At 43.7% G+C, this 22,053-nt stretch overlaps 1 protein-coding gene and 1 pseudogene across 1 annotated transcript in view; both read right to left on the reverse strand.

The window, feature by feature from the left end:
• The window catches only part of Bst1 (bone marrow stromal cell antigen 1), a 30,241-nt gene extending 16,513 nt beyond the window's left edge, over window positions 1-13,728 (reverse strand). Inside the window, exons 1-5 of the mRNA XM_005402522.2 lie at window positions 13,354-13,728; window positions 11,877-12,003; window positions 9,448-9,583; window positions 8,654-8,736; window positions 3,141-3,217 (exon numbers count right to left, since the gene is read on the reverse strand). Coding sequence (XP_005402579.1) covers window positions 3,141-3,217; window positions 8,654-8,736; window positions 9,448-9,583; window positions 11,877-12,003; window positions 13,354-13,532 — 602 coding nt within the window. The 5' untranslated portion in view covers window positions 13,533-13,728. The remainder of the gene's footprint in view (window positions 1-3,140; window positions 3,218-8,653; window positions 8,737-9,447; window positions 9,584-11,876; window positions 12,004-13,353) is intronic.
• LOC106146455 lies at window positions 677-2,131 on the reverse strand (annotated as a pseudogene).
• Window positions 13,729-22,053: the final 8,325 nt, after the last annotated feature.

The raw sequence follows: 22,053 nt of genomic DNA on the forward strand, positions 1-22,053 counted from the left end.
CACTATGCAGTTCAGGCTGGCTTTGAGCTCACTTTGTAGCCCAGGCTGGTCTCGAACTCACAAAGATCTTTCTGCCTCAGCCTCCCAATGTTGTAGGCAGTTGAGTTAAGGTAGAAATATTATAGGCAGTCAGACAGGGCCAGGCCCTTGAAGGAACCAATATGGAAGACAAGATACCTTACAAATGGCGAGATGGTATTTGCTTCAAGCCAGATCTCAAGACCAAAGACTAAACAAATACACCCACATAACTCCCTAGGGATGGACATCAGGAATTGATGCTCTAAATAGGTAGCAAACACCTTGAAGAGTCGCTGACTCAACCCCTTACAGGAAAAGCCCCTGTTCTGTATTCATGCCTGCTTGCTACTTGACTCACTTTCCCATTTGATCCTGATTTAATCAATTTTACCTGAACAGTTCTTATTGGCTGACCATAGTTTTGTCCATTTTTCCCTTACCTTGGACCCGCCTCACCTCGTGGTTTTGCTCTATAAAAGTCCCTAGAAAAGACAGAGTCTTGAGGTAACCCACTCAGGTCCCCCTTCTGTCCCTCTCTTGGACAGAAGCTTTCTTTTCTTTCCCTCAATAAATATATTCTGCTTTTAACCTCCATTGTTCCTAAAATTCATTCTTCAGTTTTAGAGAACACGAACTCGTCACAGACATCATTCAGGTTGGGAGTTTTTATTTTCCTGTATCACCGAGTGCTGGGATTACAGGTGTGCGCCACCACGCCCGGCGAGGAGCGGAATTTTTCAAAGGAGGTCTCTTCTTCAGAATCGCCCAAAGGCATCAGGCCTCTGAAGCAAGGGGAAGGGGCAGAGAAAAAAGCTGAAACAGAAGGTTCATCTGGCAAGTTTTGCATGAACCGTTACAAGCTGCACAGTATAAGAATGTGGCTTTTTTATTTTTTTTTTTGCTCAAAAAGTCTGAGTCTTGGCATGGAAACGAGCACTTGGCTGCCCCCACAGCTGTCTCCCAGTGCAACTGTAGGGAAGTCCTGACTGGGGAATAGGATTGATTTATCAGTCCGATGTAAACTTCCAGGCACTCTGTTCATTTTGGGCTTGGTCCAGTTTGTCTTTCGTCTGTTCCAGCTCACCTTTCATGTTTAGGAAATGCAGGTGGATCTCTGCGCCTACTGTTACTGATTTCAGCTTGGTAGCACTCAGCCGCAGGACCTGCTTGCTTGAGGCACTGGACTGGAATAGTGCTCACTCGTCCCTTGGTTGCTAGTCGTATTATAAGGATGTTTTCCCTGTGTCAGACTCCTGCTGTTGTTGCTTCGGCTCTTCTGCAGACTCCCTTACACCAGTTACATCATGTAAGATCTGTGTACTTGCCCTCCAAAGCCTGAACGTATGTTTTCTACCATTTCCATCTTAGAATTAACACATCTTCCACCATAACTTTGAAGTCTATTTCACTCAGTCGAAGCTTTTTGGAAAGAGATTCTTGTTGGAGAGAGAACGAGACTCTGATTGGTTTCTTGCCCCGCTGTAATTCCTGCTGGGTTGCTATGGCACCCAGCCAATATGGCGCTGGAGGTCATGCTGGAGGTATGGTGCTCAGTCACTATGGCATCCAGCCAATATGGCACTGGCCACTAGAGGCTATGTGCTAAGCCCCATCCTTCTTCTGCTGAGTCAAATTGCAACTTCCCACTTCCCTTTTTGTAATATACTGTTCCCTTTTCCCATGCTTCCACCCAATCCTGGTCTGCCATGTCAGGGGGTGCACCTAAGCCCCGCCTCCAGCCTGGGGCTATTTAACCTTGGACCCCAGAAAAGATCCTCAGAAGCCACGTTTTTCTCTTTGCTGTGGCCTTCTCTGCGTCCACAATAAAGGCATTTTATTCTGTTTTACTTCTCCCTGAGCTGGAAAAACCTATCAGGTTCATTTTGAATCCCAGGAGTGGCCTGCAGGGTGTGACTAGGTCCCTGGGGGCGTGTTGTGGTTTGGGTCTTATTTGCAAGGTGAACAATACAATACAGGACACATAGTTATCAGATTATTTATAATACTTACCCAAAGAATCATATACAAAAAGAGAGTACAGGAAATCTGTCCACGCACTAAGACCAAGGAATCCAGCTGACGTCCTGGATCCCATGCAAATGTCCTGCATGAGTTAAGCTGAAGACCTAGAGCTCATAACAATGCCTCCCACGAATCCACCTGGAGGCCCAGAGCCCATAACAATATCTCATGCAGACCTATTTCATGGATCTGTGCTGGGAAGGCCCAAAGGTCAGTGGTGGAAGCTAGAAAGTCTGTGCCAGCAGGCTGAGGGATCTACACTGGAGCCAGGAAGTAATGTGCAAAGTAAGAATCAGAGCTCCCGTGAAAAGTACCACAGCCATCCTCAGCAACAGTGAGGTCCTGAGCTCCTCCGATGATGAGGAAAGCCAAGTTCCCATCAGGAAAGCCAATGGGACAAGCTTCTCCAGGAGACTGAGCAGTGCACCATCTTCCCCTCCAGAGTCAGGAAGTGATGCTCAGAGTGAGGACCAGAGCTCCCCCAAAGTGAACCAAAGCTATTCTCAGTGCCAACAAGGTCCTGAGCTCCTCAGAGGATGAAAACAGCCAAGTTCATCAGGAAAGCCAGCACAACAAGCTCTTCCAAAACAACCAAGAGCTCCTTACAGCTTCTACAGCTCCAACAGCCTTTCTCAGCTCCCAACAGCCTAACTTCTTCTCTAGTTCTGCCTCTTATGCTGCTGGCAGCAATCCTCAGGTGGGCCTCCCACACCCAGCACCAGGCTTACTCAGTTCAGCTGGGGGTTATAAATTGACCACTAGTTGTCAATCCACTATAGGATGGAAGGTGAGGAAGGCCGGGCATAAAGAAGCAGCTGCAGCCCCCAGGTGGGCCCAAGCCAGTGCTGGAGTCTGGTGGGGCCCTTAACTTTCACGTTCAGGTTACTTATTCATGCATTCATGAGCTACTGCTGGTTTAACTGTATAGACAAGGCTCTACTCACCAGCTGGGGCCTTCAACTGTTCTGCCCTACCTCACTTTATAAAGGCAAGCATTATCGTGGGGATTAGGATGATTCTCTTTAAGGTTCCACTCAAAACAACTAAATAAACATTTTTTCACTCTCTGCCGTATTGGTTGGTGCTGGAGTTCTTACCCCCTGACAGGATAGGCTCCGTTTGGCTCTGAACCATTCAACATGACGTAGATCACCCCAGAACTATCTCTTGAATACTGCAAGAAGAAAGAATCAGAATCATTTTTAGCAAGCTAAAACATGCCCCTTTTTCAGCTAAGAAACAACCTCTCTTTTATTGATATTTCTCAACATGAGAAAATGTGGCATTTTGCATGGGTAGGAGGGAAGCAAACTGGTGTATTTTGCAAAGCCAATTGCTTTCAAATGTCAAAAATTCGTAGACTCAGTAATTCCATGTCTGGGACTCTAATTATAAGATGATAGGAACTCACAGCATGGTATCGCTGGAGTTAACTAGGTCAAGCTGCCATAACAAACAACCTCGGGCTCTCAGTGACTTTAAACACTTTCTTTAAGCACACACTACACGTTTACCACGTACCCACGGGGGTATTGCTCAATGTGTTTTCCTCAGGACCCAAGCTGAGGAAGTGTCTACATCTGCAAAGTTGCGCATCATCAGGGAAGAAAAAAGGTGACAAATCACCAGTTCCTAACAGTTCCCACCCATAGCAGTGGGTGTAGCAGAGAGGTCAGAAATATTTGCTAAACAGCACTCAGGGCCACCCCCAGCACTGCGCACACAGATGTGTACTGCAGTGTTGCTTTGGGGAGCAAAATATAGTAACCAGTTTAAAACAACCACGGGGTACTCCCATGTCTGAAATGTTAGTCAGCTATCAGCAAAAGTCTACACAGTATTTGCAAGAGGATAAAAGTGTTTGTCTTTGAAGCAAAATGCAAGATTAGGTGGGCAGTGCAAGAGCTCTACTAGGTTAAGAATAAATAAACAGCATCGGGGATGTAGCTATGTAGTACAGCATTGGCTAGCAGGGGCAAGGCCTTGGGTTTAATCCTAGCATCATAAAATAGTCAAATAAAGCCAGGCCTGGTGGTGCACGTCTGTAATCCCAGCACTCAGGAGGCTGAGGCAGGAGGATCTGTACAAATTCGAGACCAGCCTGGGCTACAAAGTGAGCTCAAAGCAGACCTGAACTGCAAAGTGAGACCTTGTCTCAAAAAAAAAAGACAAAAAACAAAACAAAACATAAAATAGTCAAATAAATAAAATTTTATACTAGAATAAAGGTGAGATGAGAGTGAACTGGGATCACTGAGATATATGGTGCAGGGTGTGCTCTCTGGAAAAGTGATCCCCAATGTTAGCTGCACCAAAAACAACCACACGGCCCATGTCATCCACGTCTCATTGCTTCCAAATAGTGCTAATAAAATTAAATCCTCAAATGCAGAGGTCTAATGAGGATGATGCTACAGGGCTTACAGTAAGGGAGTGGTAGGAATATGTATGATTCTCACGTATATTTTCTATAATTTATCATTCTCTGTCATGAAAAGCCATTGTATTTTTCTCTACTATGTCACGAAGAACACAATTAAAGTAACTTAATAGTAGCCAGGTGTGGTGATGCAGGCCTGTAATCCCAGGACTCTGGAGGCTGAGGCAGGAGAATTGCCATGAGTTCTAGGCCAGCCTGGGCTACACAGTGAGTTCAAGGACAGCCTGAATACATAGCAAGATTCTGTACCCCCCACAAAAAAGATAGCTTAATATCTGGACTTGAGATGTATCTCAGCAGTAGAGCTCTTGCCTAGCATATATAAAGGTCTTGTTTTAATCCTCAGCATCACAATAAATAATACTAATAACTCAATACAAATTGAATACTTACCTGCTGAGGTTCAAGCCCTCTGCACACACCAGACTATCCTTCTCATGCTTTCAGTCCCCAGCATATTCTAAGGCCTCAAAAACTCAAAAGCTGTGAGCCCTGTTATTAGTTTCCTATGATAGCAGTGGAAGGAGTACAAGAGGGTGAGCTGATGTCTGGTAGATCTCCTAAGTAGAACATGTGGCTCCTTCACATGTAATGTTGCTGCATCACCTGGGTTCATGTTATGATCCCACCGTCAGGTGATGACACAGCCATGGGCTCCCAGGGCCCAGCAAGGGGCTGTGGCAGCCACCTCAGCTGGCTGGAATCTGAGCTCCAGGGGACACCTATAGAAAGTGGAGCTGCTCGGAGAGCATGGACCGCAACACAATGCCTCCTGAACAGAGGGGACCCTTTGCTTAGCTCTCACCTGCAGCTAAAATCCTGCACCCTAACGAGCGATGGATCCAGTGCACATGTGGAGAACACAGAAGACAGTACCTAAGGGACAGGATATCCCTGACTGTTGTGTGTAGCTGAGTTACATAGAAATATTATAGGCAGTCAGACGGGGCCAGGCCCTCCAAGGAGCCAGTTCGGAAGACAAGATACCTAGCAAATGTAGATAGGCACTTCCGCTTAGAGACAGACCTCAAAACAAAAGATTAAACAACCCACCCACATACCTCCCTAGGGATGGACCTCAGGGATTTTTTTTTTTTTTTTTTTTTGGTTTTTCTCTGGTACCAGGAACCGAACTCACGACCTTGCGCTTGCCAGGCAGGCGCTTTGCCGCTGAGCTAAATCCCCAGCCCCGGACCTCAGGGATTGATGTTCTAAATAGTAGCAATCACCTTGAAGAGTCACTGCCCAACCCCTTACAGGAAAAACCCGTGTTCTATATTCATGCCTGCTTGCTACATGACTCGCTTCCCCATTTGACCCTGATTTAATCAATTTTACCTGAACAGTTATACTTGTAATCTTATTGGTTGACCATAGTTTGGTCCCACTTCATGCCCACCTTGTGATTTCCCATTTTTCCCCTACCTTGGACCCGCCTCACCTCGTGGTTTTGCTCTATGAAAGTCCCTAGAAAAGACAGATTCCTGGGCAACCTACTTGTGGGGGTGGCTTCTATCCCTCTCTTGGACAGAAGCTTTCTTTTCTTTCCATAAATAAATATATTCTGCTCTATAACTCTGTTGTTCCTAAAGTTCATTCTTCGATTTTAGAGAACACAAACTCTTCCCAGAGTTCATTCAGGTTGGGAGTTTCCTTCCCCTATATCATGATGGGGGAGGCGCTGGCGCCCACCCTGTGTCCGCCTCCTGGTGCATACACTAACTGTTCCATCCTCAGCAGCCCTTTGTTGAGCACTGAGATAAGGACCCAACCCTCTTCGTTTCTAATTTCTGCTCTAACCCTGGTGAAAAAAATGTAAATGCTAATGACCAGTACTTTATGACCAGTACTTTACCAGCTATTGAGAACTATATCAACCCTGGTGACAACATTTTCTAAGCAATAGATTTGCCTTGAGGGGACTATTTCTGTGTCCTCATTTTCACCAGGGCCTCCCGGCATCTCCTCTTCCACTCACATACGTTTGTGAACATTTCTGACCCATACACCTAGATCTCAGTATCTCAAGGTCTGTCACAAGGCAGGGATTACCCAGTCTCACACAGCAATGAAAAAATCACATGAATTTAAATAGTGATAAACAACCATGACGTAATAGAAACAATGACTATGTAATGTGCAGAGGACCGGCTACTGGCTCTACAGCCTCAGATCATTCAGTACAGACTGCTCACTTTGTAGACAACTGGACAAGAACTGCTGATGAGACCTGGAAAATTCAGCAACAAACTGATATAAAATTGCAAACCCAAGAAAGTGTCTTAGAGACCAAAGTTTGGGAGATCAAACTGAAAGTTTGCAATTGTAACAGGGATTAAAATGTCACTACAATATGACTCCATTTTGTATCACCCTTTTACCATACAATAAAAGCCTAAATCCCTGGGGAATGATCAAAAAACATATACAAGGAGCAATCCATCCAAATGTTATTGTGGATATAGATGCTCTTCCAAGAAAAGTGCTATCCACGTCACAACAGACAGCCATGTTTGATGCCCAAATTAAAGATTGGGATAAGTTTGCTGATTTTATAGAACAGATGAATCTATTTGCATATCTCAAGGCTCACTTTTGTTTGTTTTTGTTTTGTTTTGTTTTTGTTTTATTTTGTTTTGCTGTCTTTTTGAGACAGGGTTTTGCTATGCAGTTCAGGCTGGCCTTGAGCTCACGTTATAGCCCAGGCTGGTCTTGAACTTGCAAGGATCCTCCTGCCTCAGCCTCCTGAGTGCTGGGATTACAAGCATGAGCCACCACACCCTGCTCACTTTTGGTTTTATATTGGAATTAGTGTACCCATTCCTTTGTTTATAACTCTTCTCATTAAAGTGTGTCATAGAGGATTCACAACCCTGTGACAATAGAGGCCATAGAGCCGTGACTGACTCTGCTCCAGCTTCTTCAGAGCAAAGAAGGGGGAACTGTAGAGTACTACCTGGATGACTCTCCTTGAAAGAAGAGCAAGTCTCTCCATTTTGGCTAAGCCAGGCCCTATTTCCATGTATTGATATGTACAGAGCTGGCCAGACTTTTCCTTATCCCCTCAACTAGCTTTAAGCAATGCATATCAGTCCAGCCAAGGTGCTGATGTGTAGTCTTTCAAGCAGGGACAGGGCAGTGTTGCTCCACCCTGAAGCTCCCAAGAAGCATATGTGACAGGAAGCATGTGTGATCTGGGCAGGAAGGAGAGCCATGCTCTGCTGCGGGCTGGGATTGAGCCTGGAGATAAGACGCTAGGACTTCCCCAGGCATAAAAGATTACACGTCAGAGCTAAAGCACGACCCCAAAACATTAGATACTGCCTCAGCTGTGTTATGCAGGTTACAGTGCTCTTTCTGCATCTCTCTCTCTCTCTTCTCACACAGCAGTGATTTCAGGCCTTCAGGTCTCCTACCTAGCCCAGCTCATGTACTTCCCGCCGCTCTCACAGTCACTCATCCCTGAGCCACTCCCCTCTTCTCGGATTCATAAAAGCTGGGTTTGGCGCTGGGTTGAAGCCTCTGTTCTGGTAAATCACTTTACCGGCTGGATTTAGGACCCCTGGCTCCCCACAACCGCAAATACGCCTTAGTGTCTTTACTCTCACCATGGGTTGCCCTGGAAGTGATAGATTGGAATTAATCTATTAGAGTTCCACTAACTTTTCCATGGGATAACATTTATAAACTTCCCAGACCACAACAAGGACTGGGAAGGGCTCTCAATAGCAATGTCCTTATTTCCAGGTAACATCTACTGAACGCTTTTATTGTGCCGGACACTGCATTAAAATTTACTTTCTTAGCTAGGTGTGGTGGTACATGCCTGTTACTCTAGCTCTCAGGGGGCTGAGACAGGAGGATTGCTGGCTTGAGTTCAATCTGAGCTGTGTAACAAGTTCAAAGCCAGTCTGAACTGTGTCATGAGACGCAGTCCCCGCTCCACCCCAAGAAAAAGAAATAAATATATATAAAATATATGTGTGTGTGTATTATTTTCTTACATTCTCTCAATATTATGGAGCACAGAAAATGGATTAGGCTGCTGTAGAGTGGAAAGTGAGGCTCAGAGAAGTTAAGCAATGGCCTGGGCTCCCAGGCTCTGAACCCCGGTTCGTTTTCACAGGTCACGCACACACTCAGCCGCCTGACCATCCGCTGCAGGCCTACCTGCATGGATGCCCTTTTCCAGTAGGAATCCACAGCATTGTGTTCACAGTCTTCCGAGATAGGGCAGGATTGGTAATCGAGTTCTGCAAATAAAATAGACAAACACATTTCATTTCAAAGATTGTACCAGCAAAGAATTAATTATTAACATCAGGCAGCTCCAAGTTAGCCTCCATTCTGCACGCTGTGCACAGATCACTCACCCTCCCCGCAGCCGCAGCCTCCCATGGTGGGAAAGGGGGACAGGAAGGCAGAGCCGCCCCAGGTGGGGGACTCAGGCTCTGGAGTCACACCGTCTGACTCTGCTCTCTGTGCCCTAGCTATACATCCTTCTTCAACCTAGTTTCTTCATATGTTAAAATGTGGACTTTTTTCTAGTTAATATTTTCTTTTTATTGGCACAGGTTTGCAGTGCATAATAATTTTTTTTGCAGTACATAATAATTAAATTACTCATGAAGAGTTGATGCACGTACAGAACACATCTTAATTCTTTCTGTCAACCCCTTCTTCTCCCCTCCTGCCTATCCCGGCATCTCTTGATGCCCTTCCATGAGACTTCCCTTGGGATGGTGCAAGAATTAAATGAGGTAACTCACATAAGGTGCTTAGAGCAGTACCTAGCAAAAAAGTAAGCGGTCTTTACCTACTATCATTATTAATTACCATGTTGGATCTACCTCAGAGAATTGGAGGGAACCAGTGGGATAAATGCATATGAAATTTTCCAGCACAAATGGCAAATGCGTGGTAATAGGAGCTCTTGCTTTTCTTGCAGTGTGCAGGAGTCTTACCAGGGGCATTTTCCTGCCGACACCAACTCAAGAAATCTCCAACCCGACCGTACAGAACATCACACAGGGGCATAAAACGCCGGGTGTTCTCCGAAAAGCTCATAACAAGGAGGTGGTTATTTTCCCAGAACAGGGACTAAGGGGAAAAAATTAAAATACAAGGTAAAATCAAACAGGACTACTTAGGCACAGTATCATCAAGACAAGTCAGCCGCCCATTTCTCGTCCAACTCTGGCTTGCTGCAGAATGACAAAACTCTTTTCCTTTGTCTTTATTTACCCATTTAAAGACTGCTACCATCTCGCCTCCCTTTATTCCAAGCTTATCATGTAAATGTGCATGGGCTGTTTTCCTAGTAGTACAAAATACTTTAGTACATGTGGTAAAATTTTTGGATTGAAAAAGATCAATGAGCTCAGAGCTGTAGTGCAATATCTAATTCTAGATACTCTGGAGGCTGGGGCAAGAGGATGGGAAGTTCAAGGCCAAGAAGAAAAAAAATCAAGACTTGGGTAGAATCTTGGAATCCTGGCTCTGTTGTGTAGTACGTGTGTGTTCTTGACCAAGGCATGTAAATTCCCCAGGTCTCAGTTTCCACATTGAGAAAATGGAGAGCATGAGTTCTTTTCCTCAACAATTAGGATGGTATGCAACTATAGAGAGCATTTCCTGGAGTGTGAAGTCCCTCAAAAAACATTACTCCTACAGTCCACCATAAACAGTGTCTTCACGTAACAGTACAAATAACAATATTCCCTGCTCACTGGCTCATCTGGTGCTCAACTTAGTCACTGGGCTAAGACTGGAAGGTCTTCAAGGTGAAGCTGTTTGTCACTGCTGCATCCTTAACTCTTAGCACCATCCCTGGAGCACAGAAATAGCCAGTAAATATTTACCGAGCTCATCAATGAGCCCACAAAAGCTATTGTTGGAGACCACTACAAGGTGGCTCTGAGTAGGATTTAATATTAACCAATTGGCTTTCCATGTTCACCTATGAATCTGTCCAAGATCTAGGCTCCTTATCTGGAAATGTGGATCATAGTAAGTGAATCTCAAAAAAAACCAAAAAAACAAAACAAAAAGTAAGTGAATCTCTGTGAGTCACTAATCCCTACTAGAACCTGTAGTGGTAGATGAAGCTAGAAAGCCTCAAAGGACAAGACAAGGTCACAGTCAAGGATACCTGGATCAGATCTCAACTAGATGAAGACTATAGCCTCAGGCATCTCATTCTTCAGTGGATTAACTTCATACCTTACTTCGAGAGTCCTTGAGTGGTTCTGCCCTTCTTGAGTACTCCCCTCTCTTCTTCTGATAACCAAATAAATATGGGAGACCCAGAGAAGGTGCCCCATCCAGGAGTGGCAGTGCATGCCTGTAATCTCAGCACTCAGGAGGCTGAGGCAGGAGGATCGTTGCGAGTTCAAGACCAGCTTGGGCTACAGAAGTGAGCTCAAGGCCAGCCTGAACTGCATAGTGAGACCCTGTCTCAAAAAAAAAAAAAAACCAGAGAAGGTCGTGGTCTTAGCTCTGAGAGAATCTTGAATTATGTGAAAGGGCTTTGATCCTCCTCCTGGGGCCCTGAAATCATTCCATTTTCCTCTTTTTATTTAGCCTTCACCGTACACTCACTCAGGAGATTGCTGACCTGATCATCCCTCAGTAACTAAGGGATATTATTAACCCCATAAGCTAGAGAGAAGAGAGCAAAAATTATGCTTCTCCTTTTTACCAAAAGAGAGGCATCGAGGTTCAAAATACAGTGGACACCTTAAAACCATGTTTATAATCTATTTCTCTTGATACTTCACGGTTCCACTTACTTACCTTTATAACTAACACACGACAGAAAAATCAGATTAAGAATGATTGTGTTAGAGAAATAAAAATGGTGTCTGTCTCTAAAGCCAACGTACTATTCTAAGCAAGCATTTCCAGAGATTTTCTCATAAATTTTTATGTTATTAAACCTTAGAGTCCAGACAGAATACAGATACATGGTTTTCAGAAAGAAACTGGTACAATAAATACAATAGTGAGACCCATGACATTGAGGGTTTTCTGAATTACTCAAGGTCAGGCCCTAGAGCCAGTTAGGATGGAGGTAATTCAAGACTGGCAGGATATGGAGGCCCAGTGTGGAAGCTCTGGCCATACCTGAAGTTTTTGTGGAGATTCCTGTACTCACTTGCTGACTTGGGAAAGTACCTTTGGTCCACACATAGGCAACCGACCCGGGGTCTCTGCTGGAGACAAAGCTTCCTCAGCACCAGTGAGTACAGCAGACTACTGTATCCCCAGTGTATTGCTTGGTGCTTCCATGGCTCTGCAGGCTGCTGGGGGCAGCTGACCTCACTCCTGGCCTGTGCACTTCTACCAGCATAAAGAAGGACGGCAATGATTTATCTGAGTCGGTTGTAATTACCTTGTCTCTGGGAATGGAGTGCCTAGACAGATTAATGAAAAGGTCATAGTCCGAGGGAAGCACAGAACAGGGATCTTTGTCCAGCACCACTTTAAAGGCTTCCCAGATGGCTGTGCAGTTCTTGTCCCTGCGCAAAAGTACAAGTCAAAAATAAAACAAAAGACATCACCATATGCCGTGAAGTATTTCCACTGATTTAAAGGTTTCACAAGTGATTCTGTCATATGCTGACTGCAGGACTACTAACACAAAAAAGACAACAAATGGCTCAAGCAATGGATTTAAAAATCTGATGTTGCCTGGTGCGGTGGTACACACCTGTAATCCCAGCACTCGGGAGGCTGGGGCAAGAGGATTGTTGTGAGTTCGAGGCCAACCTGGGCTACAAAATGAATTCAAGACCAGCCTGAGCTGCATAAGACTCTCTCAAAAAGGGAAAGAGAGAAAGAAAGAAAGAGAGAGAGAGAGAGAGAGAGAGAGAGAGAGAGAGAGAGAGAGAAAGAAAGAAAGGAGGAAGAAATCATGTTGGGAATGTTTCTCAGAAGGCGCTACACAAATTTTTGGAGTTAGGAATATAGTTTTGCCCCAAGGTCACAGCAGAAAAGGTTACAAACTAGAAGGTGACAATTTTAACAAACCACACAGCTTCAAAGCACCCTTTTTCCCCCCTTCTCCTTGCTGGGGATTGAACAAGGACCACGCACATCCCCGCATTCCCAGCCCTTGCTCTTTATTAAGACACAAAAGTGGGACCAAGCTTATTATTCAGGTCCATCTGGGCTGAGGGCCAGGTAAGGCCAGGACAAAAGGAAGCAAAACCAAGAGCCAGTGCCCGGTCCTGGGAAAGGCTTTGCTCCTGGTGACTCCGAAAGCTCGCCCTGCGCTGCTCGCCGCTCGCCTTGAGCTCTGCATTAGCTGTTAAGAACAGTTTCCAGCAGCTTTGGTCTTCTTTTCTTTCTACACTGGGTGGGGTAATACTGATGTTCCTTATTCTAGTCTCTTTTTTATTTACCTGAAATGAGTCACAATAAAAATAACTGGCTCATGAAAAGGAGATTATGAAAGCAGAAAAAGAGAAAAGGTTCCCAGGAAGAAAGACAAATCAGTAAGGCGCACAGCACTGGTTAGAAACAGGAACACTTCAGTTGTTTGGATGATGGGATCTGAAATTCCTGAAGTGCCTGGACTCAGGGAATTTCCACTGCGGACTGAGTACTGGGGTGTGAGGTCCAGCTACTCCTACTGGCTGTCATTCAAACTCAGCTGTCCAGCTCTGGCTTCTAGACTGACACCTTACACACACACACACACACACACACACCCTCACCTCTGGACCCACGGTGCACCTCACCTTAACACACACACACACACACATGCACGCACAAACCAAGCACGCAGGCATTTCAAGATCTGCTGCTTACCTAACCCACCCTTCCTTTTAGATCCGGTTTCCCTCTCTAACTGTGCCACTCCTCACCCGGGCTGCGGGCTCAGCAACGTGATGTACTCCGCACAGCGGCCCAGGAAGACGCTCTGCAGCTGCGGGCTGGTGCCCTCCCCGCTCCACCGGCCGCCCGCCGCCAGCTCCCGGGGCAGCGGCCACAGCAGTGTCAGCAGCAGCAGCAGCTGCGCGGGTGCGCATCCTCTTGGCGCCATGGAGCGGACTCTGACTCCGAGGCCGGCACCCGAGGGCTCCGCCCATGTCCTCTCAGGGGCGGGTGGCTCCAGTCGCTGACCCTAGCGGGCTCTGCCCCAAGGCCACGGCTTGGCTTTCCTCTTCCACCGCACGTGAGGACCAAAACAGCTGGGCACATCACCGGAGGAGGACTATCGCTTTTGCATGGAATCCTCCACGACGCCGCAGAAAAGAAGACTCGAAGTGGGTGGGTAGGTGGTAGAATTTCAGTCCTCCAAAGAGAGATTTTTCTGGCTCCAAACTATAACAACTTTTCTCAAGGGCCAGTCACGAGTGGGTTTTCTTTTCAGTAAACAATAATCACAAAAGCTAATACTTCTTGAGTTGTTACTGTTACAGACAACTAAGTTACACAAAAATATTATAGGCAGTCAGATAGGGCCAGGCCCTGGAAGGAGCCCGAGCAGAAGATGAGATGCCTTACAACTGTGGGAGAGACAGACACTTCTGCTCTGGACCAGATCTCAAGACAAGATGAAACAAATACACCCACATACTTCCTAAGGATAAACATCAAGGATTGATATTCTAAATAGGTGTCGATCACCTTGAGAAAGCCAGGAAGAGTCACTAACCCAGCCCCCTACAGGAAAGGCCCCTGTTCTGTATTCCTCCCTCCTTGCTATGTGACTTGATTCCCCATTTGACCCCAATTTAATAGTTTTACCTGAACAATTAGACTTGTAATCTTATTGGCTGACCATAGTTTTGTCCCACCTCATGCCCACCTTGCGATTTCCCACTTTCCCTACCTTGGACCCACCTCACCTAATGGATTTGCTCTATAAAAATCCCTAGAAAAGGCAAGATCCTTGGCAACCCACTCAGGACCCCTCCTGTCTATTTCCCCCAATAAATATATTCTGCTCTTAACCTCCGTTGCTCCTAAAGTTCATTCTTCGATTTTAGAGAACATGAACATCTAACAGGTTGAGAGTTTCTTTCCTCTGTATCATTACTATCATTGCTATGAGGCAAGCACTGGACTTACCCAATACGCATTTACTTTCACACCTCTCCTGGCGAAGCTTATAAGGATCCTGATTTTAAAGCAAAGTGAACTTAGGACAAATAGTAAATTCACAGGTCACAATCTCGCTCTCACTCACAGATAGATGCAACATCCTGGAGACAATCAGTTTAAGGAGTCAGTTTTGTGAATTAACACATTCACAAAACGGCCTGACATGGTGATGGTCCCATCAGACAGCTTGGCCCACTGGATGGGACTGTTCCATGACCCCCCATGGGACAATCATGTATGTACCAAAGCTGAATGTAGCTCAAGCATTTAAACGTCGGAATGAAGGTCTCTTGAATGAGCCAAAATTGATTAAAATATTTGGTATCCCTTTCAGGGCGGCACATGTGCCACTGAGCTATATCACCAGCCCTGGCATCCTTTTCAAAGAGAAGGAAAACCTCCACAGACAGCCCCGGATGCAAAGGCTGAAGAGAAATTGAGGAAAATGTGAGCCACTCACCGCATAACCCTACCTTACGCTTAGCTCAAAAGTTCTGCATGACAAAGATAAAACCCAAATATCAAAAGAGTAATGGGCAAAGCTGAGAATGGATATGCACAGAACAAAGACAAAGGCTGTCTGTCATATGGATGATTCCCAGCTTCATCCATAACGAGAAACACGTGAAGTAAGATGCCCGGGGTCCTTTTCCCATTTCTCCTGGGCACATCTTTCTTTTGATTCACAAGGGTGTGTGCTGGCTCTTCCACTTCCTAGGGCTGAGTTGAGTCAGACCAAGCTTCACCAAGAGCGGAGAGCAGGAACTGCAGGGTCCCCAGGGCTGGGCTGGTCACTAAGAGCGGCGGGGAGGCGGGAGGAGTGGCCGAGAGAGACGCAAAGGGGCTCAGAGGACAGGGACCAAGAGAGAGGCGGGGAGAGTGGCCAGAGGCAGGGGACACTGATGCATGGAAGGCGCCCAGGAGAAAGGGAGGGATGAGGCCTGGCGGATAAGACCGACCCTGTGGGACACTTCAAGGTGCAGAGGAACCCAAAGAGGGCACTGAGGAGACTGGGACTGCAGTGTGGGCCTCCCTGAGAGCAGAGGAAGGAAAGGCTTGTGGGGGCAGGGAGGGCGGGAGCAAGGGAGAGGGAGGGAGGAGAGAGAGGGAGACAGAGAGAGATCTGAGAGAAAAGGGGCAGAACCTACTTTGGTCTGGGGTTACCAGTCGCTCCCAGAGCCTGAGCTCAAGGGGGTGGAGCGCAGTGAATCCCTCAGCCCGTTTTCTATCTGTGCTAGTCACGTAGAAAGCAACTCGAAGTATGGAATTTGTGCACTTACTTGAAATTTTCAAACAGGTGTTCAAAATGTGGCTTGGTTTCTGGTTACTTTTGTTAAAATGTAAAAGGACAAGATAAATTGAGGGTAGTATTTCAAAATGAACCAGGATTTGATGATTTGGTAAATTCTGAGTACAGGTACACCTCAGTTAAAGTCTGAGTTCTATTCCCACAACTAGGTCATTAAACGAATTAGTCGCTAAATGAGAAATTCTATATAGTGCATGCAATATTCAGAATGCTTGTTTTTTTGTTTTTCTTCCAGTACCAGGAATCGAACTCACAACATTGCACTTGCCAGGCAGGCGCTGTGCCGCTGAGCTAAATTCCCAGACCTGAATATTCAGAATGAAGACATGGTCAAAGGATACTGCAACTTGATAACTTTGCTGTTATTTGCATGACTTTTTCTGCGTCTGTTTTTGTTTGTTCATTTAGTTTGGTTTTTTGACACAGGGTCTCGCTAGGTAGTTCAGCTTTGCCTTGAACTCACAGAGATCCTCCTGCCTCAGCCTCTCAAGTGTGTATAACTCATACATGCAGTACTGTAATGTATAACAGAACATAAACTTACAGTACTGTACTGTACAGTACAATCAGCAAAAATTACAGTACTGTATAAACAAAGTGTATTGTACAAAAAAAAAAAGACATTCAGGTGCTAGAAAGAAGATACAGAACTGTAGGGGGAAAAAGGCAGGTCATAAGTCTGAGCATCAAGTTGTAATTCGAAAGTCACTAAAGCAGTAGGTCGTTAAGTGAGGAATGTCTGTATTCTGATTGTAAAAGATACTAGTTTTTTTTTGTTTTGTTTTGTTTTCTGGTACCGGGAATCGAACTCACGACCTTGCGTTTGCCAGGTAGGCACTGTGCCTCCGAGCTAAATCCCCAGCCCCTTGTTTGTTTTTATTTATTTATTTATTTATTTTATTGGTTTGTAAAAGATACTAGTTAAGAGATCCACTGTGAGGGACATTTGTTCATGAGAGAAAACCAATGATGTGTCCAGATAGTCTTCTTTCTAAAAATTCATTTTCATAAAAGATTTAAATTGTGGTTAAAGAGTGAAATTTATCATCTTGATCATTTTTAAGAGTGGACAGCTTTTTATTAGTGCTTGAAAAGTTTAAAAAGTTAAGGTGTTAAAAAAATATAAAAATGGTATTCAATCACACAGAGGGTTCTGGGATGAGGTATGAGTCACAGGTCTCTTCAAATCACCTCAGCAGAAGCCAATAATACATGGGATTATTAAGGGAAGACCCATGGAGGAGCCAGTCCTCTAACGGTGTGAATCCTCATTACTCACAAGGTTTTCAAGACTTGTATTTAGAAACACTGGTTAAATTGGACCAAAGCGACAGACAGGATGAAAGGAAAAGCTGTCAGGTCACTGAAATTCTACTGGCAGGAAACAGGCTGATGAAATCATTGAGACATGTGCTGTGTTGTTAAAAAGAGAAAAAAAAGGACGATTCAGAGTGGAGCTCCAGAGAGAAGACAGAAACCACACAGCAGTCGTTCCAGGCTTCAAAATGTAGTGAAGTTTGCCCAGCTGGACTTTGAAAGTGATTGGTGACTCCTTTTTGTCTTTCGTTTTCTCCTTTTGAATGAAAATTTCTATTGTTATCCTCCACCTGTTCTGCCGTTTTGGAGTATAGGACTTGATTTCTAGCCTCCCACATCCACAGCTAAGAGAGTTTTGCTTCAAATGGAGTAAATGGAGCTAAACCTACATCTGATCTAAATGATTTATGAGCTTTGTGTCTTTTGAGCTAACGACACATAGGTGAGATCTGGGACAAGTTGATGCCAAAATGGGCTAAAAACTTTGTGGGACTTTGGGATGAGTGACTGCGTTTATCCTGTGGGATGAATTTTTGGGGAGCCAGAGGGTTGACTAGGACAGGATGAATAATCCCCCACCCCAACATGTCTACATCCTAATCCTTGAGACCTGTAAATATACGAAAATGGTAAGATTCTGCTGAAGCAACATAGATACAGGCTGAAAATCTCCGGGCTGGACACAATTTGTTACTCACAGCAAAAATAGCAGCGAGCAGCAGTGTCACTTCTCCGGTGCTCTGCCCCCAGGTGACTGAAGGGTCAGATGTCCCTCACACGCACACACAAACCACCGCACTCCAACCCCACGTGCAGCTGGTTGTACCTTGGAAAATGAGCCCCAATTTTTAAGGGACTGGGTTTTTCTTTTTCTTTTTCTTCTTTTGAGGCAGGATCTCACTCTGTTTCCCAGGCTGGCCTCAAACTGTCTGTGATCCGCCTACCTCAGCCTCCCAAGTGTGAGTGCTGGGATTACAGGCATGTGCCACCACACCTGGCTGATCCTTTTTTTAAATAAAATGATTACAAATTATATACTGTGGAGAAAACATAACACTTAATTTACCTTAATGTGATTAAGACCTTTTAGGAAAGTAAGACTTCTTAGGAAACTAACATTTAATTTAGCCCTAAGAACCTAAGAGGGTAGACAGAGTCTTTTAAAACTTAACTCAGATCACACTTCTCCTCTGTTTAAACCCTTAAAAAGCCAAAGGTCCTCTAGTGGTCTACAAAGCCTTTCATGATTTGGTCCAATACTTCTCTCAACTCCCTTACTACTGTTTATTTTTGAGGGAGGATCTTGCTATGTCATTCAGCCAGGCCTCAAATTCACGGCAACTCTCCTGTCTCAGTCTCCTGAGTGCTGGGATTACAGGCATGTGTCACCACGCCTGGCACTATTGTTTTCATAGTACTTATTTTCTTCTGAAGATTTTATTTTTTATTTATTTTTTTTTTTGGTTTTTCTCTGGTACCGGGAACCGAACTCACGACCTTGCGCTTGCCAGGCAGGCGCTTTTGCCGCTGAGCTAAATCCCCAGCCCCCTGAAGATTTTAAATAATAGATAAAACAATTATTGTTTTATTATGTCTATCTCCTTACCAAGACAAACTCCACCGCAAGTGTTTGTTCTATTCACTTTTGTATCTCAAATATCTCGAATTCCGGACCTCCAAAAACACATTTTGTTCAATGAACATAAAATCATTCAATTTTATTAATATTTAATTATAACAAAGGTATTATGTACAACATGCACAATGTTATATTAAATGGTTTGAGGGCCAGGGATATAGCTCAGCAGCATAAGCGCCTGCCTCGCAAGTGCAAGGTCCCAAGTTCAATTCCCGGTACCAAAAAAAGCAAAGCCGGTCGTGGTGGCACACACCTGTAATCCCAGCACTCGGAAGGCTAAGGCAGGAGGATAGTCGCAAGTTCGATACCAGCCTGGGCTACAAAGTGAGCTCAAGGCGCACCTGAACTGCATAGCAAGCCCCTGTCTCAGGAAGGCAAAAAAAAAAAAAAAAGATTGAAATATAGCAGAAAATATTTTAAAGTAACATTACAAAATAATACAGAAGTAAAAGCTAGGGAAGAATTTATTATGTGGAGTGTGCTTGCCGGTTCATAAATTCATTCCACTCTGGAACACAAGATAACGCTACTCACATATCTGCTGCACCATTTAATCCATTTCTTTCCTTTAATTTTAATTGGGTTAAGATAGGAAACCACCCTATCCCCTGCCAAAAAAAAAGTTAGAAAACCCCAGCTCACACAAACTAGTTGCTGTGAATGGCCAAGATACTCTTTGTATGTAGCAAAAAAAAGTCTTCCTCTATTTAATCCAAAATGCTGGTAAGTTTTCATAATCATTATTCAATGTATATGAAGAACTAAGCTGTAGTAATTCATTCTCTTCTTCAGGTATTAAGTTTAACTCTATAGGGGCTGGGGATATAGCTCAGTGGCATAAGCACCTGCCTATCAAGCACAAGGTTGTGAGTTTGATCCCCAGTACCGCAAGAAAAAAATAAACATAAAATATTTCCATAGGTTTAACTCTATAACTGACTCTGGGCTTTGAAAAGCAAAGGGATCTTTTGCCCAATTATTTCCCCTCAATGTTTCAAATTTCTCTTCTGGAAAAAAATGGTTAAAGGTCTGAGATAGAGAAGTGAGAGGCAACGAAATCTCTGATTTCATTTCTTCCAAAATGTCTTCATTAATAATAGTTTTTCAATATGTTGCAAAAATCTTCAAAACATGTAGCAGGTAGGTGGATTACTTTTAAGCCTTGCTTGCCATACCAACATTTTTGGAATGCTTGGACATGTTCAATGTAGAATGTTACTGTTCTTCCCCTGTAGTTTTCAACTCAGCTCATTAAGAATGCCAAAACATCAGTTAAATATACCAATTTCATCACCCAATTAACATCTTTAAAAAGATTTTTTTCTAAATGAGGAAAATGTGAACCTCATTCTTGAGTTCATAAACCCTTGATATTTTTCCTTGATACAGTAAGTGGGTATAATTACTTCCCATCTCGGAACAAAACGTTTGAACTCAGCTGTTCAATGAGCTTTCTTTAATAAGATTAACATCTTTTACTGCATTTTTCAATACTTCTATAAGATTCTGTGGAGTTTCTCTAGAAGCTAATACTTCACCACGTATAAACAATGTTCTATTTGGCACCTTTACTAACTTTTAGCAATTTAATTACTCTGCTGTTTTGCAGTGATCCTTGCTGTTCCATCACTTGTAAATTACAAGTTTTTCACTTTAGTTTATGTTGACCAACAATATCCTTTTCTAATTCTGTAAAAATATCTACTCGGCTTAGATGTGAGGTTAAATTTTAAAAACCCTCCATAAAATCATGTTGCCATGCGTATCTGACATAAACTAAGTCTTGTACAACTTAAAGTATCAGTGCTTTCATTGAACTGGATTGAAAAATCTGCACCAGACTCTAACCTAGTAATAAGCATTACTTCTAGACGTTCTGCAATAGCACAAATTTAGAGATACTGTATTATTACTAGGTATAGCTTTTAACTGATCAGGTGACTTACCATCAAAAATTATATACATCTTATCCAAACTTGCTAGATGAACTTTTTTAGCAGCTGTGTGAGCTACACTGTCTTTTGTCACAGGATATACAACTAAATATGATAGCATTAAGGATTTTTACTAACATTACTAGAACAACTAATAAACTGTGTTGATGACTGTACTTTCTTTGTTTGAAAATACTCAAAAAGGAGTATCAGTAAGGTCAGCATGCTGAGTTTCTCAGTGCCTTTTTAATTTTGAAGGTTTTAAGCTTTTTTCATGTCTTTTTGAGACAGAGTCTCGCTATGCCATTTAGGCTGGCCTGCTCTTGTAGTGCAGGCTGGTCTCAAACTTGCAACGATCCTCCTGCCTCAGCCTCCCAAGTGCTGGGATCACAGACATGCACTACCATACCCAGCTGGTTTTAAGCTTTCATTTGCAAGAACAGTATTACAAATCACACACTGAGGTCTATCATTTTCAAACCATTTTTCACATTTGATAAAAACATATTTTAAGTAACCGTCATTACAACACCTTGCACTCAACTTTTTTCTTTTTGAAATGTGGCTCAAATGATGCTGATGTTGGAAGACTGGAGTTAATATTTTTCTCAATACCGTCAACACTCAAACTTTTGGATCCAATAGTTGAACATATTTCTGTATATTTCATTTCACTACTCCTTTCTCTTAATTTACAAATGATCCATTTTAACAGTTATTCATTCCTGTTTGAGTAAATGACTGCCACTAACACAGAGAGGGGAGGAGGGGGGCTGGGGATTTAGCTCAGCGGCACAGCGCCTGCCTGGCAAGCACAAGGTCGTAAGTTCGATTCCTGGTACCGGAGAAAAATCAAAAACCAAAAAAAAACAGAAAGGGGAGGAGGGGCAGTCTAGATAACATCTCCAAAAATGTACTCAAACTTTGCAAATGAATCTCCATTGACTATCTCAGACTTCATAACTAATTGCAACTCATTATAATACAAACCTATATTGTACATTAACTTTGCTAACATGAAAAATAAATGACATCAATAGGCAAATAATTGAAGACCATTTGTTAGCCAATATGCATTTTATTCACCACATCCCTTTCAACAGAATACTTTTCTTGTATGTTGAAATAAACCTCAATAGTTCGTAAAATATGCAAAATTCAGCCAAAGGATCTATGTGAAACATTCTGATATTGTATACTTTAGTTTTGTAAAACTAGAGACTCACATAACTGATTTCATGACTAATTAATGGATCAC

This window comes from Chinchilla lanigera, unplaced genomic scaffold (genome assembly GCF_000276665.1).
Source record: "Chinchilla lanigera isolate Chin_1 unplaced genomic scaffold, ChiLan1.0 scaffold00079, whole genome shotgun sequence".
Classification (NCBI taxonomy): domain Eukaryota; kingdom Metazoa; phylum Chordata; class Mammalia; order Rodentia; family Chinchillidae; genus Chinchilla; species Chinchilla lanigera.